Source organism: Marmota flaviventris, chromosome 10 (assembly GCF_047511675.1).
Source record: "Marmota flaviventris isolate mMarFla1 chromosome 10, mMarFla1.hap1, whole genome shotgun sequence".
In the NCBI taxonomy this organism is placed as follows: domain Eukaryota; kingdom Metazoa; phylum Chordata; class Mammalia; order Rodentia; family Sciuridae; genus Marmota; species Marmota flaviventris.
In genome coordinates, this window is record NC_092507.1 from 58,425,927 (window position 1) to 58,446,609 (window position 20,683).

General features: G+C 39.1%; 1 protein-coding gene across 3 annotated transcripts in view; it reads right to left on the reverse strand.

Annotated features, from left to right (window-relative positions):
* The window catches only part of Ptger3 (prostaglandin E receptor 3), a 276,814-nt gene that overhangs the window by 108,472 nt on the left and 147,659 nt on the right, over positions 1 to 20,683 (reverse strand). Inside the window, exon 3 of one of the 3 annotated variants that reach the window (XM_034636551.2) lies at positions 13,693 to 17,271. The exons of the other annotated variants lie outside the window; for them this stretch is intronic. Within the exon in view, the coding sequence (XP_034492442.1) occupies positions 17,248 to 17,271 (24 nt within the window). The 3' untranslated portion in view covers positions 13,693 to 17,247. Of the gene's footprint in view, positions 1 to 13,692; positions 17,272 to 20,683 lie in introns of those variants that run through there. 3 annotated transcript variants of the gene reach the window in all.

Genomic DNA, 20,683 nt, shown 5'->3' on the forward strand with positions numbered 1-20,683 from the left:
TTGGATAAACTTACCCAAGTCCAGATGATAATGCAGTGAGGGTGTTTTTTGGACTGTTTTGATATTTAAATAATTATTGCAGGTATATATATTTTGGCCAGTAGGAGGAAGTAGGTGAGAGTAGCTTAGATATACTATAAGGGAGGCACTAGGATTTATCGTGAGGTTCAAACAAACTCCTCCTGGGAGAAACAGTGCCATATGCAATAGACTGAGGCCCAAACTCTTAGGGAAAAAATTGCAAACAAAATTGAAGAAAAAAATTCTCTTAGTCCCCTGAGATTTCCAGAGATCTCATTCAAAGGTAGAGGTTTAAATATTTGGGCTAAAACTTGGGACATTGGCAGGTATTGGGTTTGGAGGACAAACAGGTATTCAATGACTTTTCAAACTTTTTGCTTTTGGAGTATGGCAGCCTTCTGTCTTGCTACTCAAAGGCTCACAGACCAAAGCTGACCCTAAGTTCCCAAAATAGGAAAGGAAAAGCTGTAAGAAAACACGTAACCCCAGCATTGCTATTGTATGGACTTAGGCCATGCAAACAAGAATTGTGTAATGTGTTGGTTTCAACCAAGGGTTTCTTGGACTTCTCTAGATGTTTTGTTGAGAAAAGAAGAATTTATTTCTATTAAAATACTACCATAAAATTAGTAAATATTATGATAAGAAAGCGACATGAGAAATAGCTTTAGTCCCTAATGTTGTGCCAATGCTTAAGGCAGGTATTTGCATTTAATGATTTATCAGACTTTTTGAAGACCTATATGTCCAGACACTGCATTGGCACTGTGATGGCAGAAATGGGCAAGAGATGGATTCTACAGCCTAAGAAATGTGTGCTATTCAGAGATTCTGAGAAAAGTGTCCACTTGAAAGGAAAAATCTTTTAGCAATTCATGGATGCAAGTACATGCCCACCACACACAGTATGTGGCAGTATTCAGGAAAGGAGACAGCATTCAATCTTCTGTTTACTTTCTTCCCAACTTAATTTTGAACTTTGAATCTGGGAGTAAAAAATAATTTCTGCATAAGAGGTATGGGCAAAAAGAAAGAAAAACATAAATATATTGAAAATATATTTGAAAAAGGTGAAACCTACATCAAAGTACAGAGAAGACATCTGAGAAGAGAATGAAGACTTGCACTGCCTTTGTGGTCCTCCCCTACCACACTCAAAGTGTTAGGTAAAGAAAGAGGAAAGTTTTCAGTTATGACAACAAACTATAGACTGTCCATCAGAAAAAAAAAGTACTTTCCCCAGAAGAAAATCTTAGAATGTTAGTTACCCCAAAATAATTCACAGGGTGAGACAGGAAGACAGGGACTCAACTTTTTAAAATACTAGAAATTATGACATTGACTGTGCGGTGGTGCACACCTGTAATCCCAGTGGCTATGGAGGCTGAGACAGGAGGATCACTAGTTCACAGCCAGCCTCATCAACAGTGAGGTGCTGAGCAACTTAGTGAGACCCTGTCTCTAAATAAAATACAGGGCTGGGGATGTGGCTCAGTGGTTGAGTGCACCTGAGTTTAATTCCTGGTACAAAAAAAAAATTATGACAACTATTGAGAAAGTAATGCTTAAACAAAGAGAATATTACAAATGGATCAATAGAATTTGCACCACTAAAAAAGAAGGAGCTTCCAGGATCCTTATTTGAGCTGTCTCCACCTGGTAGTAGACTAGGAGAGCCTGAGGAGTGGCTGTCAATCATTCCATGTGGTTCACTAAGCTTCATTGAGAACCTATCATATTAAGAATTATGGCAACAGGGTCACATACAGTGACTAGCACAGATAGAGGGGTTAATAACCATATCCTTAGGTCATAGCAAAACAAAAACAGTCTAGTAGGAAGGTAGACAGGTATTCATCTTCAGTACTGAAGGTCGGCCAGTCTTAACTGCTAGAATCAAAGAAGAAGCCTAGAAATCTAGTAGACTTTCACACAAAAAGAGGAGAAATCCTTTTTAATAATTACTACACAAGTCACATAAGATGATGAAAAACCATGATGAGATCCAGAAAGAGAGGAAAACCAAGCAAAATGAATGGTGAAGTAAAGGCACAGAGTTAGGAAAATGTAGGGAATATCCAGGAAATAGCAGAAAATTCTGTTTGGGAGATGAGTCAGAGCTAACTTGTGGACTGGAGATTTTATTTTTCCCTGGCATATGGAGATTGAAACTAGGGGTGCTCTGTCACTGAGCTACATCCCCAGCACTATTTAAAATTTTTATTTTGAGAAATTATCGGAAAACTGACTTTTAGGCGTCAGCCTCCTGTCTTAGGTTGATACCACTGCAATTGGATCATACCCGTCACTGACTACCGGTCCAGCATATAGCCATACTTGTGGATAGGCCTATGTACCAGTGGGGGGGTGAGGTTCTTTGCCTCACCTCTGTTGGCCCCCAAATTTGGCCTTGGTGCCGGTGGGGGGGTGAGGTTCTTTACCTCACCTCTGTTGGCCCCCAAAATTAGACCATCACTAGTAGAAGGGAGGAGGATACAGAAATGTCATGACACCAAGTCAATTAACGGCTCCTAGGAAAAATTGCATCACTGGTGACACATCAGCAAAGATACGCTAGCACTACCATAATTTGCTGCATCAACAAATAGATCACAAAGCATACAAGTGATACATAGTCCAGGCAAGTTCTGTAAGCAGTTCAAAGCAGAGGAATCTATCAATATGTCCATATCCTCCCAAAATAAAGCATACAAGTGATGCATAGTCCAGGCAAGTTTTGTAAGCAGTTCAAAGCAGAGGAATCTATCAATATGTCCATATCCTTCCAAAATAAATCGACTCGTTGATTGAGCATTACTTGTTGAGTTATAAATCATTGATGTATCAGTTTACACGGTTTGTTGTGATAACTCTCGAAGAAGTTGTAGTTTGGTTTTATCTTTGTCTTCACGGGCACTGGGATGAAAATAGGAATTTTGACAATGATGCTAAAAAAAAATATGTAACATTTCAACATGTACTAAGAAAACAATATTTAGAGCAATTTACATTGTTCTGAACAGAATTATTAAATATAATGAAAAGGAAAGGTGAAAGTAAACAGATCTGTTAACCTTCTATTTGTTCATATATTAAAACAATCCTCAACAGCTGTTTACCCAAATTAAATTAAACTATTAAAATCACGTGAATAATAAAAAAAAATTTTTTTGGATCCATGTGCATGAGCGCTCCTCATATGTGATATATGGACATACGCACATACAGACATACAACACAAAACAGAAGTGTGCACACGTAACATATAACACATAAGACAATAGTAAAGGCCTTGTAGCTTTACCTAGGTGAAATCTCCATTGCAATGTTCAAAAACTCCACAGTCAAAAAATAAAACTGATCAGAAAAAACATTAACCTAGGTCTGTATGAGCTCAAAAATAAAATAGAACTTTATGATGTGGGAAAAAGCAATAATAAAATAGATATTGAAAAAAAACATCCTGGTTAATCACTGTCGCAGATGTAAGAATAGCCAAGCTGGAGATCTGGATATCAGCTGTTATGGATTTGAGTCGAATCATCTTCCTTTTGGTCTGTAGAAATTGTTTTAGTTAGTCTCTCTGGAATCCAAATCGGCTGCTGTTCTTCCTGTGGAAAAACACAAACAGAGCCCCGACTCCAGACTATCACTGGGTCAGGACCTTTCCATTGTCCTGTTAGAATATCTTTCCAAAGTACCTTAGGCTTATGTACATTTTTTGGATACAAATGTCTTTCCGCAGCACTAAGTCCTGATGAATCCAAATTTAAAAAGTTTAGAGTAAAAAGGGTTATTTTAAGTTTATCTTTGGGGGATATATACCCCTTTCCAATTCCCTCCTTTTGTTTTAATAAGTACATTTTAATAGTTTGATGAGCTCTTTCAACTATGCCTTGTCCTTGTGGATTGTATGGAATTCCTGTTATGTGAGTAATGCCAAATGATGAGCAAAATTGTTTAAAAGAGGTGGACGTATAACCAGGACCATTACCGGTTTTTAACTGTTTTGGAACAACCACAGTGGCAAAATTTTGTAAGCAATGAGCTATAACATCTTTAGTTTTTTCTCCGGCATGAAGGGAGCCCATCAGAAATCCGGAAGAAGTATCAACTGTAACATGTAAATATTTTAATTTTCCAAATTCTGGCAAGTGTGTGACGTCCATCTGCCAAATATGGTTAGGTATCAGTCCTCTAGGATTGACTCCAAGATTAACTTGTGGTAAAAATGTCACACAATTTTGACATTGTTTTATTATATGTCGGGCTTGTTCTTTAGTTATTTTAAAACGCTTTTGTAAAGTATTAGCATTGACATGGAACCTTTTATGAAAATTTATAGCTTCTTCTATTGTGGAGAAAATATGTATGTCATGTGTAGATTTATCTGCTAACTCATTGCCCAAACTAAGGGCTCCAGGCAATCCTGTATGTGCCCTGATATGTCCTATAAAGAATGGATCTTTTCTGTCCCAGATTAGACTTTGTATAGTAGAAAACAAAGAGAAAACAGTAGAAGAAGGGGAAATCCTACCAGCATCTTCAAGGGATACTATAGCATTAACTACATACTGACTATCAGAAAATAAATTAAATACAGAATCTTTAAACATCATAAAAGCTTGTAATACTGCATTAAGCTCTACCTTTTGAGCTGATTGTTTGGGTACTAAAAATGTAAAAGTTTGATCAGGGGTAACTACTGCTGCTGTACCATTATTTGACCCATCAGTGAATATATTTGGAGCATTCATGATAGGGGTTTTTTTTGTCATCTTTGGAAAAACTACAGGATGTTTAGACCAAAAAGACAACAGAGGATTAGACGGTAAGTGATTATCAAATGAAACATTAGATTTACACATGATTATTGCCCAAGTATTTACCTCATTAGCTAACTCATCAATTTGATCTATAGTATATGGAGTAATAATTTTATTGGGAGAAATCCCAAACACTCCCTTGGCTGCTTTTATTCCTTTGAGTATTAATTGTCCTACAGCCTCAGGATACCTAGTAAGAATAGTGTTAGGAGAATAAGATAAATGTATCCACAATAATGGACCTTCTTGCCAGAATACTCCTGTAGGAATATTTTTTGTTGGCAGTACAATAAATAATAAAGGCAAACTTATATCAATTCTATCCAAATGCATATTTTCCATATATGTTTCAATGATTTTTAATGCCTTTCTTGCTTCAGGCGTCAACATGCGGGGTGAATTTGGATCTGATGGACCTTTTAGAATATCAAATAAAGGTCCCAACTCTCCTGTTGGTATGCCTAGATAAGCCTTATCCAATTTATGTCTCCTAATAACTTTTGAAAGTCGTTAAGTGATTTGAGTTGATCTACTCGTATTTGAATTTTGGGTGGACGGACCATGTCTCATTCTAAGACAGTGAAATGGTCATCACTAGCACAGGCTTAATGCCTTTTTTATTACAAATTGCCTTGATACATGTAATCTTATTCTCACAAAAAAAATGGTGATTTTTTTTTTGTAATTTATTTTGGAGGAACCTGAGCTTCAAAGAAATAAAATCACTTTCTTAAGGTAATTCAAACTTCTATCTCCATTTCTGTTTTTACCATGAACCTGAGTGTCTTTAGTAATGAAGCAGTCCTCACAGCTAACTCTCTCTCCATCCATACATACTTGATAGTTTTAAAGGGCATTCAAGTCACTCTTGGAGCTCTAGACATCTTCCTGATGAGTAGGAGGAGGAACAGATCCAAAAGGGAGATCAATTAGGAGATTCTAAATTTGGATAATAACAGTTCAGTGACCTTTTTAAATTACCTGGGTTTCAGCTACTGATTCCGTAATTTTTGGTAAGATTTTCAAACTCCTTGAGTGTCAGTTTTCTCTTCCATAGAATGAGTATAATAATTCCTACTTGGTTTGGCTTAAGAATTAAATGAACTCTGTAGGAAACTTGAAAACTGTAGGATGCTGCAAAATGTCAGTAGTAATCGTAAGGGGAAGGGAGAGTGGTGTAGTGTTGTGTTCAGACCTGACTGCACATCTGTAACACCAGGGGAGCTTTTAAACTTTGCTGATGCTTACACTCTGCCTCAGGATTATTAAATCAGAATCTCTAGTATCATTATTTTAAAAATAATCTCATATTATTCTTATATTTGCAGCCAGTTTTAAAAACACCTGATGAAGTGGGGGAAAGTAAGTTCTGCAGTTAAATTATTTGGGGCATAAATTTCACAAAATAACTTCATATTTATAAATAATGTGATCTTGGGGCAATGACATAGCCTCTCCAAATCTCTGTTTTCTCAACTTTGAAATATAAATAATAGAGAGGAGGAAGATGGTGGCGAGGGGAGTGCATTGCCCCCGTGTGCTGCGTCACTGTGTGGGAGTATGACAAGTCAGGACGGCTAAAGGCTATCTTGTTAGGAATTTCCAGCAATAGTGGGGTGCTCCGGAACCTGGAGGAAGGATTTCCATCACACGAGGATCGGCTACGGGGACTCAAACGTGAGAGATTTGTCGCACCGAGGGTAACACTGCTTATTCAGCAAATCGCCCCACAGCTAGAGTCTGCAGCGCGCGCTGGGAAACGAGGAGATAGGAACTCAGGGATACAGCGCTGCAGTTTCTGCCAGCCGTGCAAGCACCATACTCAGTGCTGAATTCTGGGTTCGAGACGGGGGAAGGAAGCGGTCCAATTCGGTTCTCCACACCGGTCAGACCACAGAGGAGGCCAGCAGCCACCATCTTGGAGAGCTGACGTCACCATCCCTGTTTTCGACTGACCGCAGCTCATTCAGCCATAGAACAGGTAATTTCAGGCTGCCATTCGCCTGCAGCTTGCAGACAGATTACTCAGGCTCAGTGCTAAATAACCCATGGAAACTGCTTCTTGGAGCCTGCTCTTAGCAGAGCATACACCGAGCACGGAGCGGCCGAGTTCAGGCTCCCGGAACTGCTCTGGCCCAGGGCTAAGGAGCCCGCGGAAACTGCTTCTCGGTCCGGGTCCTGCTGAGTACTCTGGAGGTAAATACAAACCGAGCCTTCGTGGGCAGTGGCAACAGGACTGAGACGGGGCCTGTGAGGGCCGGTCAGGACTCACCCGTTGCTTTGGTCACCCGGCAAAGGGAACAAAATGCTGCCATTCGCATAGGATACCAACATGGCAGAGATCTGATGTCATCAGAAAGCGGCGGAGGAGAGAACTTCATCAATACCAGCGGCGACAGAAATAGTTGGTCTCCTGGTAGGGAGGGTGAGTCACAGACACCCGAGTCTCTCTCGCTTTGTCGTCGAGCCAGAGGGGAGGAGCCGGGCCGCCGCCCACGCCGGAGCAGGCCCAGCGGCTCGCCGGCGTGGTGGTCGCGTGACCCCAATTGGAGAAGGGGCAGAGCGGAGCCGCCACCCGCGCCCGCAAGGTGGGCAGACCTGCGACCCAGTGGTACACGGGCGTGGTAGGAGGGGCAGGGCAGAGCTGCCGCCCGTGCCTGCAAGGTAAGCAGACCTGCGACAGACTGGCAGGTCAGGCCCAGCGGCTGGCCAGTGTGGTACACAGGTCACCCCAACTGGAGTAGGGGCAGAGCAGAGCCTTCGCCCGTGCCCGGATCAGGCCCCGCCGGTGTGGTGGTCACGTGACCCCAATTGGAGTGGGGGCGGAGAGGAACTGCCACCCGTGCCCGCAGGGTGGGCAGACCTGCGACCAACCTGCAGATCAGGCCCAGCGGTCCGTGGGCATGGTAGGAGGGGCAGGGCAGAGCCGCCGCCCGCGCCTGCAAGGTAGGCAGACCTGCGACAGACCGGCGGATCAGGCCCAGCAGCCTGCTGGCGTGGTACACACGTCGCCCCAATTGGAGTAGGGGCAGAGCAGATCGCCGCCCGTGCCAGGAACAGGCCCAGCGACCTGCCGGCGTGGTAGTCACGACATCCCAATTGGAGTAGGGGCAGAGCAGAGCCGCCACCCGTGCCCGAAAGGTGGGCAGACCTGCGACCGACCAGCGGGACAGGCCCAGTGGCCTGCCAGTGCGACAGACACGTCACCCCATTTGGAGTAGGGGCAGAGCAGAGCCGCTGCCCGTGCCCGCAAGGTAGGCAGACCTGCGAACGACCAGTGGAACAGGCCCAGTGGCCGGCCGGGGTGGTAGGCACGTCACCCCAATTGGAGTAGGAGCAGAACAGAGCCTTCACCCGCGCCCGGAAAAGGCCCAGTGGTCCGCGGGTGTGGTAGACAAGTCACACCAATTGGAAGGGGGGCAGAGCAGAGCCGCCGCCACGCCTGCAGGGTAGGCAGACCTGCAACCGACCGGCGGATCAGGCCCGGTGGCCTGCCGGCGTGGTACACTCGTCACCCCAATTGGAGTAGGGGCAGAGCAGAGCCACCGCCCGCGCCCGGAACAGGCCCAGTGACCTGCTGGCGTGGTAGTCACAACACCCCAATTGGAGTAAGGGCAGAGCAGAGCCGCCGCCCACGCCTGCAAGGTAGGCAGACTGCCACCCGACCCTGCAAGGGAGACTTTTCAACTATACAAGAGCAATATAAATATATAGGGGAAAAAACATTTCAAAAACACAACAGTTTCACCAAGCAGAAAGAAACGCAAGCAGTATGAAAAGACAAGGAAAGAAAGGACCACAAGCAATGCAGGTCAACTCAACTTTAGAAGAGGTAACAGCTGCAGCAGATGGAATGTCAGATAAAGAATTCAGGATATACATGCTTCAGATGATCTGGAGTATCAAGGAAGACATTAGACAGCAAAATCAGACAATGAAAGATCACTTCGACAATGAATTACACAAACAAATCCAGGAAGCAAAGGATCAACTATACAGGGAGATAGAGGTTATAAAAAACAAACAAACAGAAATCCTATAAATGCAGGAAGCAATAAACCAACTTAAAAACTCAATGGAGAATACTACCAGCAGAGTAGAACACTTAGAAGATAGAACATCAGACAATGAAGACAAAGTATTCCAACTTGAAAAGAACATAGACAGCTCAGCAAGACTGTTAAGAAACCATGAGCAGAACATCCAAGAAATATGGGATAACATTGAGAGACCAAACTTAAGAGTCATTGGGATACAGGAAGGTACAGAACTCCAAACCAAAGGAATGAGCAATCTATTCAATGAAATAATACGAGAAAACTTCCTAGACTTGAAGAATGAGACAGAATCCCAAATCCTAGAAGCCTACAGGATGCCGAATGTGCAAAATCATAAGAGATCCACACCTAGACACATTATAATGAAGATGCCCAACATACAGAATAAGGAGAGAATTTTAAAAGCTACAAGAGAAAGGAAGCAGATTACATTTAGGGGTAAGCCAATCAGGATAACAGCTGATCTTTCAACACAGACTCTGAAAGCTAGAAGATCCTGGAATAACATATTTCAAACACTGAAAGAAAATGGGTTCCAACCAAGAATTGTGTATCCAGCGAAATTAAGCTTCAGGATGGAAGATGAAATTAAAACCTTCCACGATAAACAAAAGTTAAAAGAATTTGCAGCTAGAAAACCATCTCTTCAAAACATCCTTGGTAAAACATTACAGGAAGAGGAAATGGAAAATAACAATGAAAACCAACAGTGGGAGGTAGGACAGTAAAGGGGGGGAAAATAATCAAAGAGGAAAACAAACCATGTTTAGTAACAGAAATAAACAAATATGGCTGGAAGAACAACCCATATCTCAATAATAACCCTAAATGTTAATGGCTTAAACTCACCAATTAAGAGACACAGGCTAGTAGAATGGATCACAAAACAAGACCCAACAATATGCTGCCTACAGGAGACGCATTTGATAGGAAAAGACATACATAGGCTGAAGGTGAAAGGTTGGGAAAAATCATATCACTCATATGGACTTCGGAAACAAGCAGGAGTGTCCATACTCATATCAAATAAAATAGATTTCAAGCCAAAGTTAATCAAAAGGGATAAAGAGGGACACTACATACTGCTTAAGGGAACCATACACCAACAAGACATAACAATCATAAACATATATGCCCCAAACAATGGTGCAGCTATGTTCATCAAACAAACTCTTCTCAAGTTCAAGAGTCTAATAGACCACCATACCATAATCATGGGAGACTTCAACACACCTCTCTCGCCACTGGACAGATCTTCCAAACAAAAGTTGAATAAGGAAACTATAGAACTTAATAACACAATTAATAACCTAGACTTAATTGACATATATAGAATATACCACCCAACATCAAGCAGTTACACTTTTTTCTCAGCAGCACATGGATCCTTCTCAAAAATAGATCATATATTATGTCACAGGGCAACTCTTAGACAATATAAAGGAGTAGAGATAATACCATGCATCTTATCTGATCATAATGGAATGAAACTGAAAATCAACAATAAAAGAAGGAAGGAAAAAGCATACATCACTATAAGCAATAATAAATGTCTCATCTTAACAGAGTGAAATTCTGGGTATATTTGTTTTCATGTCTTGAAAGAAAAAAATATAAATCATTAGATAATTTCTAAATTTGATTTCTTCTGAGTGATCCTTAGTTTAATGATATTGTTATGAAATCATCACATTTCAAACATCTCTTAAACATGAAGCTATTCCTTTATTCATGAAATCAAATGCAATAACAGGAATACATGTGATCATAAAAATTCAGAACCAAAAATGAGATTAGTACAGGACAGTTATTATTCTCAATGAAATGGTATATCTCAAGAATAAATGCATAAATTCACATTCTGGAACTGCATGCATTAAACAAATACCTTTATGTTTAAAAATGTCTAACATTTTGAGTAGGTACCAATGTTTGTATACAGTATCCATGTTTTCTGATTTTCACATGGTCAGGAGTATCATCAATTCAAGCCCCATGGTGAATATAAATACCGGTAAACAAGCTACACAATCATCAACTTTCTTGACTTCCAGAAATGTAGCCCTTAACATTTAATATCCACATTCAATTTTTTTCAATGTATTTCTGCTAAAGGACATACTGAAAATAAAATGTTTATCAAATCATATAATGAATTATATAAGGCAGTGAAGTGGAACATACTTGTAATCCCAGCAACTTTGGAAGCTGAGGCGGGAGTATCACAAATTTGAGGCCAGCCTCAACAACTTAGTGAGACCCTATGCAACATAATGAGAAGCTGTCTCAAAATAAAAAAAAAAGCAAATTCATAGAATATTATTTATAAAATATTCCCCAAATTATTAAAGATAATTTTCCCTTTTAAAAAAGTTATTACTTTTTTAAACTTGGTCATGGTGAAAACCAGCGTTTGAAACTTTCCCCATCCAGTTTCATAAATGTCAGTACATTATGTTGTGCTTCACTTGATGTTCTGTTCTCGTGGGAAAACTGATCTATAGAAGAGAGAGGTTTTTATTATAAAACGTTAGATGCTGTATCACAATAATTAAGCCATCAGGCATATTTGTATGGGAGTTATGGCAGCCACCTTCTCAGCTAAATGTTATTGAGAAGTTTAGTATCACTCCAATGCTTGTTTGAAAATAATTTTTAAATAAATTTAAAATTTGAAAATATTTTGGAGTGCTGGGGATGTGGCTCAAGCGGTAGCACGCTCGCCTGGCGTGGGCAGGGCGCTGGGTTCTATCCTCAGCACCACATAAAAATAAAGATATTGTGTCCACCGAAAACTAAAAAATATTTTTAAAAATTCTCTCTCTTAAAAAGAATTTGGAAAGTAAATTCAATGAAATGCATTGAAACAGTCACTGTTCAATCCACAGAAGTAGTTTTGGTCAATCATCAAAGTCAAGAGAAACAACAGGCTCCTCTAAGCACCCGATTATTGAACTTTATGAATAAGCCAGTAGAAGCCACCTGGTACAGAGATCCACAACCTCCTAGGAGCCCCAAACACACTTCATCAGGAGAGTCAAGGCTTGGTGTGCACACACCACCTCAGCTGAAGGAAGCCATCCATTCAGTTTCCTCACTGTTCCATTAGGTGCATGACAGTACCCTGTCTTTATGCCTTCCAGTCACATTGCCCCCTCAGGGTACATGGCTACCTGCTACTGCCTGCTAGAGACACTTCTCATCATTATGCCAGTTTGGCAAAGTACAGTTTACCTAATTAGCTATTCCAAGGATGAGGCAAAGATGCTCCCTAGGCTTGTGCCATTATTATGAATCTGATGTCCTTCTGTCATCCTGTGAATTTGTCACAGGAGGATTCAATTCAGCATCAAATCCTCAAGTGTTTCTGGAGCTTGAGGAAATGTCACAGACCACCTATTAATCATGTCCCTTCATAGATAAAGTTAAAGTGAGTAAAATAAGCATCTAAAGGCCTGGGAAATGTTGGCTACTTCTGATTCATCTCCATTCATTTGGCCCTTCAGTTTCTTCTTCTTATTTACAATGAATTCAGAAGATCCTTCCAAATTAAAAGGCCTGATTCCAAAGGCTGTTCTTGAGCTAACTTACTTCTATATCAATGATACCAAATGCTCTCTGTGTCTCAAAATTTCAATGACTCATGTATGTTCCAATATTTCATGAGAGGACCCGATCTTTGGTACGTATTATTTCATGTTATTTTATCTTTAATAGAAGTTACTTTTCTCTAAGTATAAAAGGATTCAAATTAGTTTTATGGAATAAAACTATAAAAATGGGATGGAAGAAACACTAAGTAACCTAGAATCTCACACTCCAAAGAAAACCACTGTAGCATTTCCAGCTCTGGGAGTAGCAACATCAGTATGTGAGTGGGCATCTTTGTAACTGCATTCAGGAGAGAAATCTAAAAGGAGGAAAAATCTAAGATTGAGAGTTATAGCAGGCTCTGCCTACAACTCTCTAAGGGGAATGTTTCCAAGTCTCAATCTCAGGAGTTTGAGCATCCATGTTCCCTGTCAAGTGGACACCTACCTACCATCATCCTGGAACAGAGTACCACAACTCTGGAGTCACCTAAAAATACACACACACACACACACACACACACAGAAGGGAATAACAGGACAAACCAAGACCCCTTCTCCCATGCTCCCTTTTTAACCATGTAGTCTCTGTACTTCTCATTCTGATGGCTCTATTTAGAGACTGACTTGAGATTACATATATTCTCATAGCTGAAAACAACTATGGAAAGTGAAACTTTCAAACATTCACTGTTAATCACCATGTTTCCTCAAAAACTCCTTAAAGGCAATATACCAATGACATGGGAGTCTGGGTTTTAGGAGACAAGTAGATGGAAGATATGAACAAGGGTATTCAGCTCCTGACTCAGGGAAGTGGAGAAGTGGAGATGCATTTTCCATCTTCACCACCATAACACCCCCAAACTGGAAAGGGATTAGGAAGGACAGTTTGAATGAAGAAAGGCAAATTTGCCCTCTGTAAATTGCCCACACCCCCAAGGCACAATAAGTCCTCTCAGCAAAAGCCAAATGTAAAACCTGATCTAGAATTACAAAGAAGAAATGGTTTTGAATTCACTGGGAATAAATGATGCATTTTTCCCCCATAAAGAGTATGTTAAAGAACCTCAAAACCCATATTGCAGATAAGCCTCTCAATACTTTTAATGATCCATGAAGTTATCAGATATGTTATCTAATAAGCAGAGATTTTTATTTTTTATTAATACAGTTAATGGACTAGATCAATTTTTTTTTTTTTTTTTTTTTTTTTTTGCATTTCATTCTGTGCCTCTTTGGGATGCCAACATTAACTCTGATTTGCCTAGTAAGATGCATTTAGACCACAGAGATGTCTTGATTTCAGAAAGTAATATAGAACTTAGTTCTATTGGCCTTTTTCTCTCAATTCAAAATCATCTTATCGAAAGCTAAAATATTCTTGGTATTTGTTCACATTTTACTGTGTTTTGTACATTTAAGAAGTTTTCATTGTTCAATTCTAAATGCTGCTTGGCATATTTGTCTAGAGAGCTAGAAAAAAAACTATACACTTTGAACACAATGTATGTGAACATAATGATAATTATAGGCCTGCAAAGACTTTTAAATAAGCAATGTATATTATTGTAAGAATATCTGATAATGGTATTTGAGTAGTTCTTATTTGTTAATGAAAACTAGGCAAGGCTTTGGGTGGGGAAAAGTCTTCTTTAGCCATTCCATTTACCCTTGAAGTATTTAATGAAAATGTGGAAACTTAAGTTGCTGTAATCTGTGAGTACCTCAAAATATATAGCAGTTAAGTTTTCAATAACAACAGACTCATTCCAATATTGGGCGGCAAAGATAAGTTGTTTACTTCCTTGGAGAATAGAACTGTGGTAATCAGAGCCTGGGAAGGGAGTAGAAGAAGAAGGGTTGAGGAGAAGTACAGGGGTGCAGTTGGATGAGAGGAGTAACTTCTAATGTTCTATAGCATAGTAAATAACTATGTTTGACAGCAGTTAAATATTACCAATAACTAATAGAGTTAATGTTCCAAGCACCGAGACAGATAAATACCTGAGGATATATGCCAATTAAATTGATATGATCCTGACACATTGTTACACATTTTATACACATCTTGAAATATCACCTGTGTCTCATAAGTATGTACAATTATCTCTGTCAATTAAAAATCAAAATATATATTTTTAAGATTTATTATTTCTTCTGTTAATTACATGATTTGTGAGAATCCCTTTTTTATTTTTTCCTAGTACTGTGGGTGAACCCAGGGGAATTAAGCCACTGAGTTATATTCCCAGGTTTTTTTTTTTGTTGTTGTTGTTGTTGTTAGTTTTTATTGAGATAGGACCTCTCCTAAGTTGCTAGGCTGGCCTTGAACTTGAGATCCTCTTGCTTCAACCTCAATTGCTCAGATTACAGGCATAGGCCACCACATCTGGCAAGAATCCTCATTCTTATTGTGAAGAGCTGGCTCTTCCTTTACCTGTATTTCCTATCTCTGTGTGGGGTAAACACTAGTCAGTACCTAGGAAGGCTATTGTTCCTGGCAGTAAGGTAAGGACTCCAAAGAATGTGATAAGGAAGAAAATGGAGAGGAGCAACTGGTTGTTTCCTTTCTCTCTAATCTTCAGGTGAGGAATAAAGCAGAGTGACCTTGGTTATAAAGTAGAAGAATGTACACATAAAACTTCTGAAGAACTTCACCTCTGCAGTGAGCAAGCAGCCTATCCCATATATTCCCCTGCTTGTACATGCCATGCAGCCCTCTATTGTATCCTGGCTTGCCACCACCAAGGAGCAGGTGAGTCATAAAATATCTAAACCCTATCTGTTGAATCCTCAAAGTTCCTTCTTTGGGACTGAAAAACCCTTGCAGCCCAGGGGGTTGAACACTGTATTTCTGATTGTGTCCTTTTTTTTTTTTTTTTTTTGATTGTTGTTCTCTTATATAAGTATAGTTAATAAAGATTTGCTTTGGAAAATTAACAAGGGAAATAATTTACAAGCATTTTTGGACATTACAATATCTTCAGAACTCCGTTACAAACATGTGTTACGTCAACTTATAATAAGGAGGTAAATCATTTGCTTAAGTATAAACATAATTCTTTGTGCTTATAGTTAAGCACTTTGATACACCTAATTCAAACAAACAAAAAAAATAAATAAAATCCCCAGGGAAATCTTTGCTAGTAGGAGAAAAACGTTACAACCTCTCAATCTAAATCACATGCCAAAGTTGATATTTAGATTCCAATATCACATATAAATCTAAAATCCTTTGACATTTTATATGACTTAAATATGCATTTTAGCTCCAGCTTGCAGCATCCCTTTGTCAGGAAGGTGGTCAATTATTGCAGGGTTGGAGCAATTCAGAAGTAACATACAATGCCAGGCTTTGTAGCCACGGGTAGTCTGGTTATGAGAGTTTACCCTTGTAACAACAGAGAAGCAAATAAAATTTAGGGAAGTTATACATTGGAATTATGTATTTCCATTGTGTCTTTAGAATGAAGAAACTCTCAGGACTTGGGATGTAGCTGGCAGGTAAAATGCTTGCCTTCCCAGGAAAAGGCTCTGTGTTCAATTCTCAGTACTAAGAATAAAAATAAATTAGAATAAAGAAATTTTCAAGCTTTGCTCATTTGTATTATTAATGAAATGTCCTCTGATAAAATGATGCTCTTTTTTTTCAACCATAGAACTCTTTTAAGGTCTAAGAGGAGTAGGACCTCAGTTAAGTTGAGCAATAAGGACCAACGTGTTAGCACAGACTTTATTGTGATCCTTAATTCCAATTTATCATTTCCACTCTACTATCCTTAATTTCAAATTATCTTTTCCACTCTACTTTTCAGGGACTGAAAAGGAGTCTGTCGAGTACACATTATTTGAGAAGATAGAAACTAACTTATAGAAGTATAAAAGAAAACGAATTCCACTTTAAGGATAGATATGCTCATATTTTCACAGGAGAAGAAATATGGAGGTAGCTTAATTATAATGACTTAAATGGATTATTGGTTTAATTCTTTTTAATGCAGAAGCTTATAAGATAGACCCATGTCATCAGTACAAGAAAACAGGTTACAGGAAAAGCATATATTTTACAGTGAACATTTGTAGATTGCATATTGGAATAATTTGTATGTATTTATTCAATATATTGCAAACAAGAGAGAGTTAAAAGGTAAAAAACTACTAAATACATGTTTGTTTTTATCCCAACCACAGGACAGATTGCTGAGCAATCTTTCATAAAACTTTACTTTTAGTTTCCAAACTTTTCCTGCAGCAAGAAGAGATGGCAGTGTTTGGAAATGGGAAAACTAAAACTGAAAACATCTCAGAAAAAAAAATTCTCTGAAGAAACTGCTTTTTTCCTGGGTAGAGTCAAGCTACAGGCATCCTGCCAGGGAGATAGACTCCTTGCCACCTAAGCATACTAGCATGAGCATATATAAATCAATCCTTCTATCACACAGATGAAAGCTGAGCAAGCCTACAGGTAACGAAGAACGGTCTGCAATTATTCAGGCTCACCTCATCCCTCTAGTCTAAGAGAAGAGAACTTATTTCTTTCTAAATGAAGTACAAATCCCATGGTAGCAGTTTTGTTTGGCTAACAGGGTCATGTGACTCAGTTTCCATGAGTTTCCAGAGGGCTGTATTGATACCCTTTTCCCTAGAATCCATACAGTACAGCAAGGCCATTCTCCCAAAAGTAATAGTACCACTAATTCTAGACTGGAGAAGAGATGATGGTCATATGCAATCGAAGCAATGTCCTCCTCAAGTGACAAAACCGCAGGAGCACTGTTGGAAAGAAACAGAAATACAAAAGGTCTGATTTGCTTCTGCCATGTACTTGCATATTTTAGATATTTAAAAATTTTAGTGGATATTAAAAATGTACAGATAAACAGAATAATCTCCAAGTCAGGCTTATTTGAGGTTCTCTCTCTCTCTCTCTCTCTCTCTCTCTCTCTCTCTCTCTCACACACACACACACACACACACACACACACACACACACACTCTTTCAGAATGCTCAATGAAAGAAACCAGCCTTCCTCAGCCTTAGGTATGAAAGAGGTTTCAAAGGCACACACTGGACAATTACTGCAATGCATGAGCCTTGGGTCCATTTATAATATATGGGAATTGTCCTAGAGATTCTGAGTATAGTGAACAATGTTGATAAGCTAGCCAACTATATGTCAAATAGGCCATATTGGAGATATAACCAAAAGGATTGGTGCCCTTAGGGAGCTTTATATTCTATCTTCTCTAAGTCTTACCCAGGCTCTAAGGTAAAAGATCTTAAAATATTTTGTAGCAAAGTTTTCCATTAATTTTTTTTCCCAAATGAAGTCTTTACTCAGCTGTCCAACATATGCAACAAATAAAAGTAAAACTACTTAAGTTGAGTGTGAGTTTGGGAAGGGAGCTTGCCTAGGCCCAGCTTCTTCCTGCCATTATTCTTGTGTTCAGTCAGAGTTGATCTAACTAATGAAGGAGGCAGGACTCATAGATGTTAAAAGTCTTATTGTGCTGATTTCTATGACAAATTTTAGTCTGACAATATAATTTTCAGAGTAATTTTTAAATGTGGGAAATTCAACCAAAATTCCCTCAAACAGTAATGATTTGCTATTAGAAAACAAGTAGAACAAATCTTAAAGAACAACGAATAAAGTATAGAAAAGAAAATGTTTGCTTTTAACAATGGATGGATATTGTACCATGGAAGAATTGGATAAGCAAAACTTAGACAATAAATCCAAACCTTTCAGTAGAACCCAGCTCTCCCATTGATATAAAAAGCATTCCAGGGACCATAGAGATTTTGAAATCACTGTAGAGGGAATACAAATACAGTTTGTAGAGGTTAATTAGGGCATTAGAGGACAATATTGCTTTTGGAAAGTTTTTTGTTTAAATAACTGGATTGCAGAAAGATTTCAAATAGATTTCTGAGAGAAAACAAATGAGTTTTTGGATTTAAATTTAAATAGTCGAAACAAGTTTATCCTAATGTAATATGCCTTAGAATAACTATGAAGATCATCATATATACTGCCCAAAATACAAGAAACATTTTTTTTTCCTCCAACTGAGGCAACTAGAGAATTAAAGCATATAGAAAAGAGTTTTTTTTAGTCATGTGGAAATTCTTGAAAGTGATAGATGAAGACTGGTAGCTTGAAAAGGGTTAGACAAAGCTGATGTCATAGTGTTTACTTCCAAATGTTCAATGACAGTAAATGTATTTCTCTCCAAACCCTAAGAGCAGTTTAAAGATGTTATCTAATTAATCCATTCCTTTAAAAAAATGATACTTATATCACCCCATGAGATAGTCATCTGTTCTACTGCAATTATGCTGAGAGAATCAAGGAATGTATGACAAAGGACTTGTCATTCATCCACTTAGCAAACAGATACAAGGCAATGTCACTATCTGTAACAGGTGTTGAGGATAAGCAGCAAATCAGATATAATCTCTGTGAGAAATGCACAGTTCAAGGTAAAAGAGATATAGAGATCATGTCAGCATGATATAGGTATTCTGAGAAGTAACTACAACATTATCTTTGGAAAGATAATTAAGAGGATGTTCAGGAAGGGTTTGTCACCTATAGGGAACCTAGATATACAAGTTGGCCAGGAGAGGAGAGTGATGAAAGAATGTTCCAGTGAGAGGGGTCACAATATGCAAAAAGATAAGGGCCAAATACAAAGGTCATGTTAGAGGCTCAGGAATCATTCAGTGTCACTGAAGTAAGTGTTAGAGAAGGGGTGTTATGATACTATGCTGATAACATAAACAGAATCTAGACAATGAAAGGCCACAAATAGCATGTCAGGGATTTGAGGCATTATATAAGGCTTTCAAGCAAAAACTGATTTTTGCTGGATCTGAATATAAAACAGATTGTTCGGACTGGAAGTGGAGAAGGGTGTGGAGGTGAGCAAGACTGTATGCAAGGAGAACAGTGAAGAGGGAACAGTTCTTCAGTAAGAGAATTCAAAATTTCATTGGGACCAAACAGAGGTAGCAGAAGTGAGGACAGAGAAAACTGCCCCAATCCAACTGGTCTTTATGAGGCCCAGCAGATAAGACTTCACAGCAGGAAGGACAGAGACCAAAAGAAGGGAAGTAGGAAGCCTTCTGGGTTTTTGGTCTTGGCATTGGGTGTCCTTAAATGGGGAATACAGGCTGGATTCTGGTTGATGAATTTAGTTATTAACATGTGGAACTTGGGGTTTCTGTGATTCCCCAAGAGAAATTCTTGTGTTTTCTCTATTATTTTCTTTACTTTTTAGGTACTAGGGATTAAACTCAGGAGCACTCTACCACTGAGCTATATCACCAACCTTTTTCATTTTCTGAGTCAGGGTCTCTTTAAATTGCTGAGGCTGGCCTCAAACTTCTGATCCTCCTGCTTCAGTCTCCTGAGTAGCTGTTATTATAGTTGTGCACCACACACCTCTTGGAATTTTTGTTCTTATCATGATCCTACTTTGTTGAATGTAACTGCATTAGACGAAATAGGACAAATTGAAGGAAAGATTATATACTGAAGGCAAATATTGATGAGGAAAAGGGAGATAATTGGAAAACAAACCACTGAACCAGTGAAATAAAATGAAATGCCAGGTACAGCGGCTCACACCTGTAATCCCAGCCACTTGGGAGACCAAGACAGAAGGATCACAAGTTGAAAGCTAACCTTCACATCTTATGAGACCCTGTCTGAAAAATAAAAATTAAAAAGGACTGAGAATGTAGTCCAGTGGTAAATCACACCTGGGATCAATCTCCAGTACCAAAAGGGAAAGAAAAGAAAGAGAGAAAAAAGACACTACTCAGTGAAACGGAATTACAAAATCATAGTATCATAAGTATTGTGAGTAGTTTTCCACATTTACAAGATTAAAGAAGCAAGCAACACCTGAATTGCATGTTGTCTGTATAAATTCACGGAGGCAGAGCATGAACACCTGTGTATACACAAAGAAGTCAGTGGAAACATGAGATTAGTAGAAAATAATGTCAGACCACCTACCTGACATGGGTAGCCAATAAGATTGGCTGTCTTGACTTGATTGACCTGATTGGCCTCAGTGTCAGTGTTCATCTCTTAAGGACATATGTACATCTCATATAGAATATTCTGAGGTTTCTCGACAGGAGATTTTTAGTGACGAAAAGTTCCTGTTC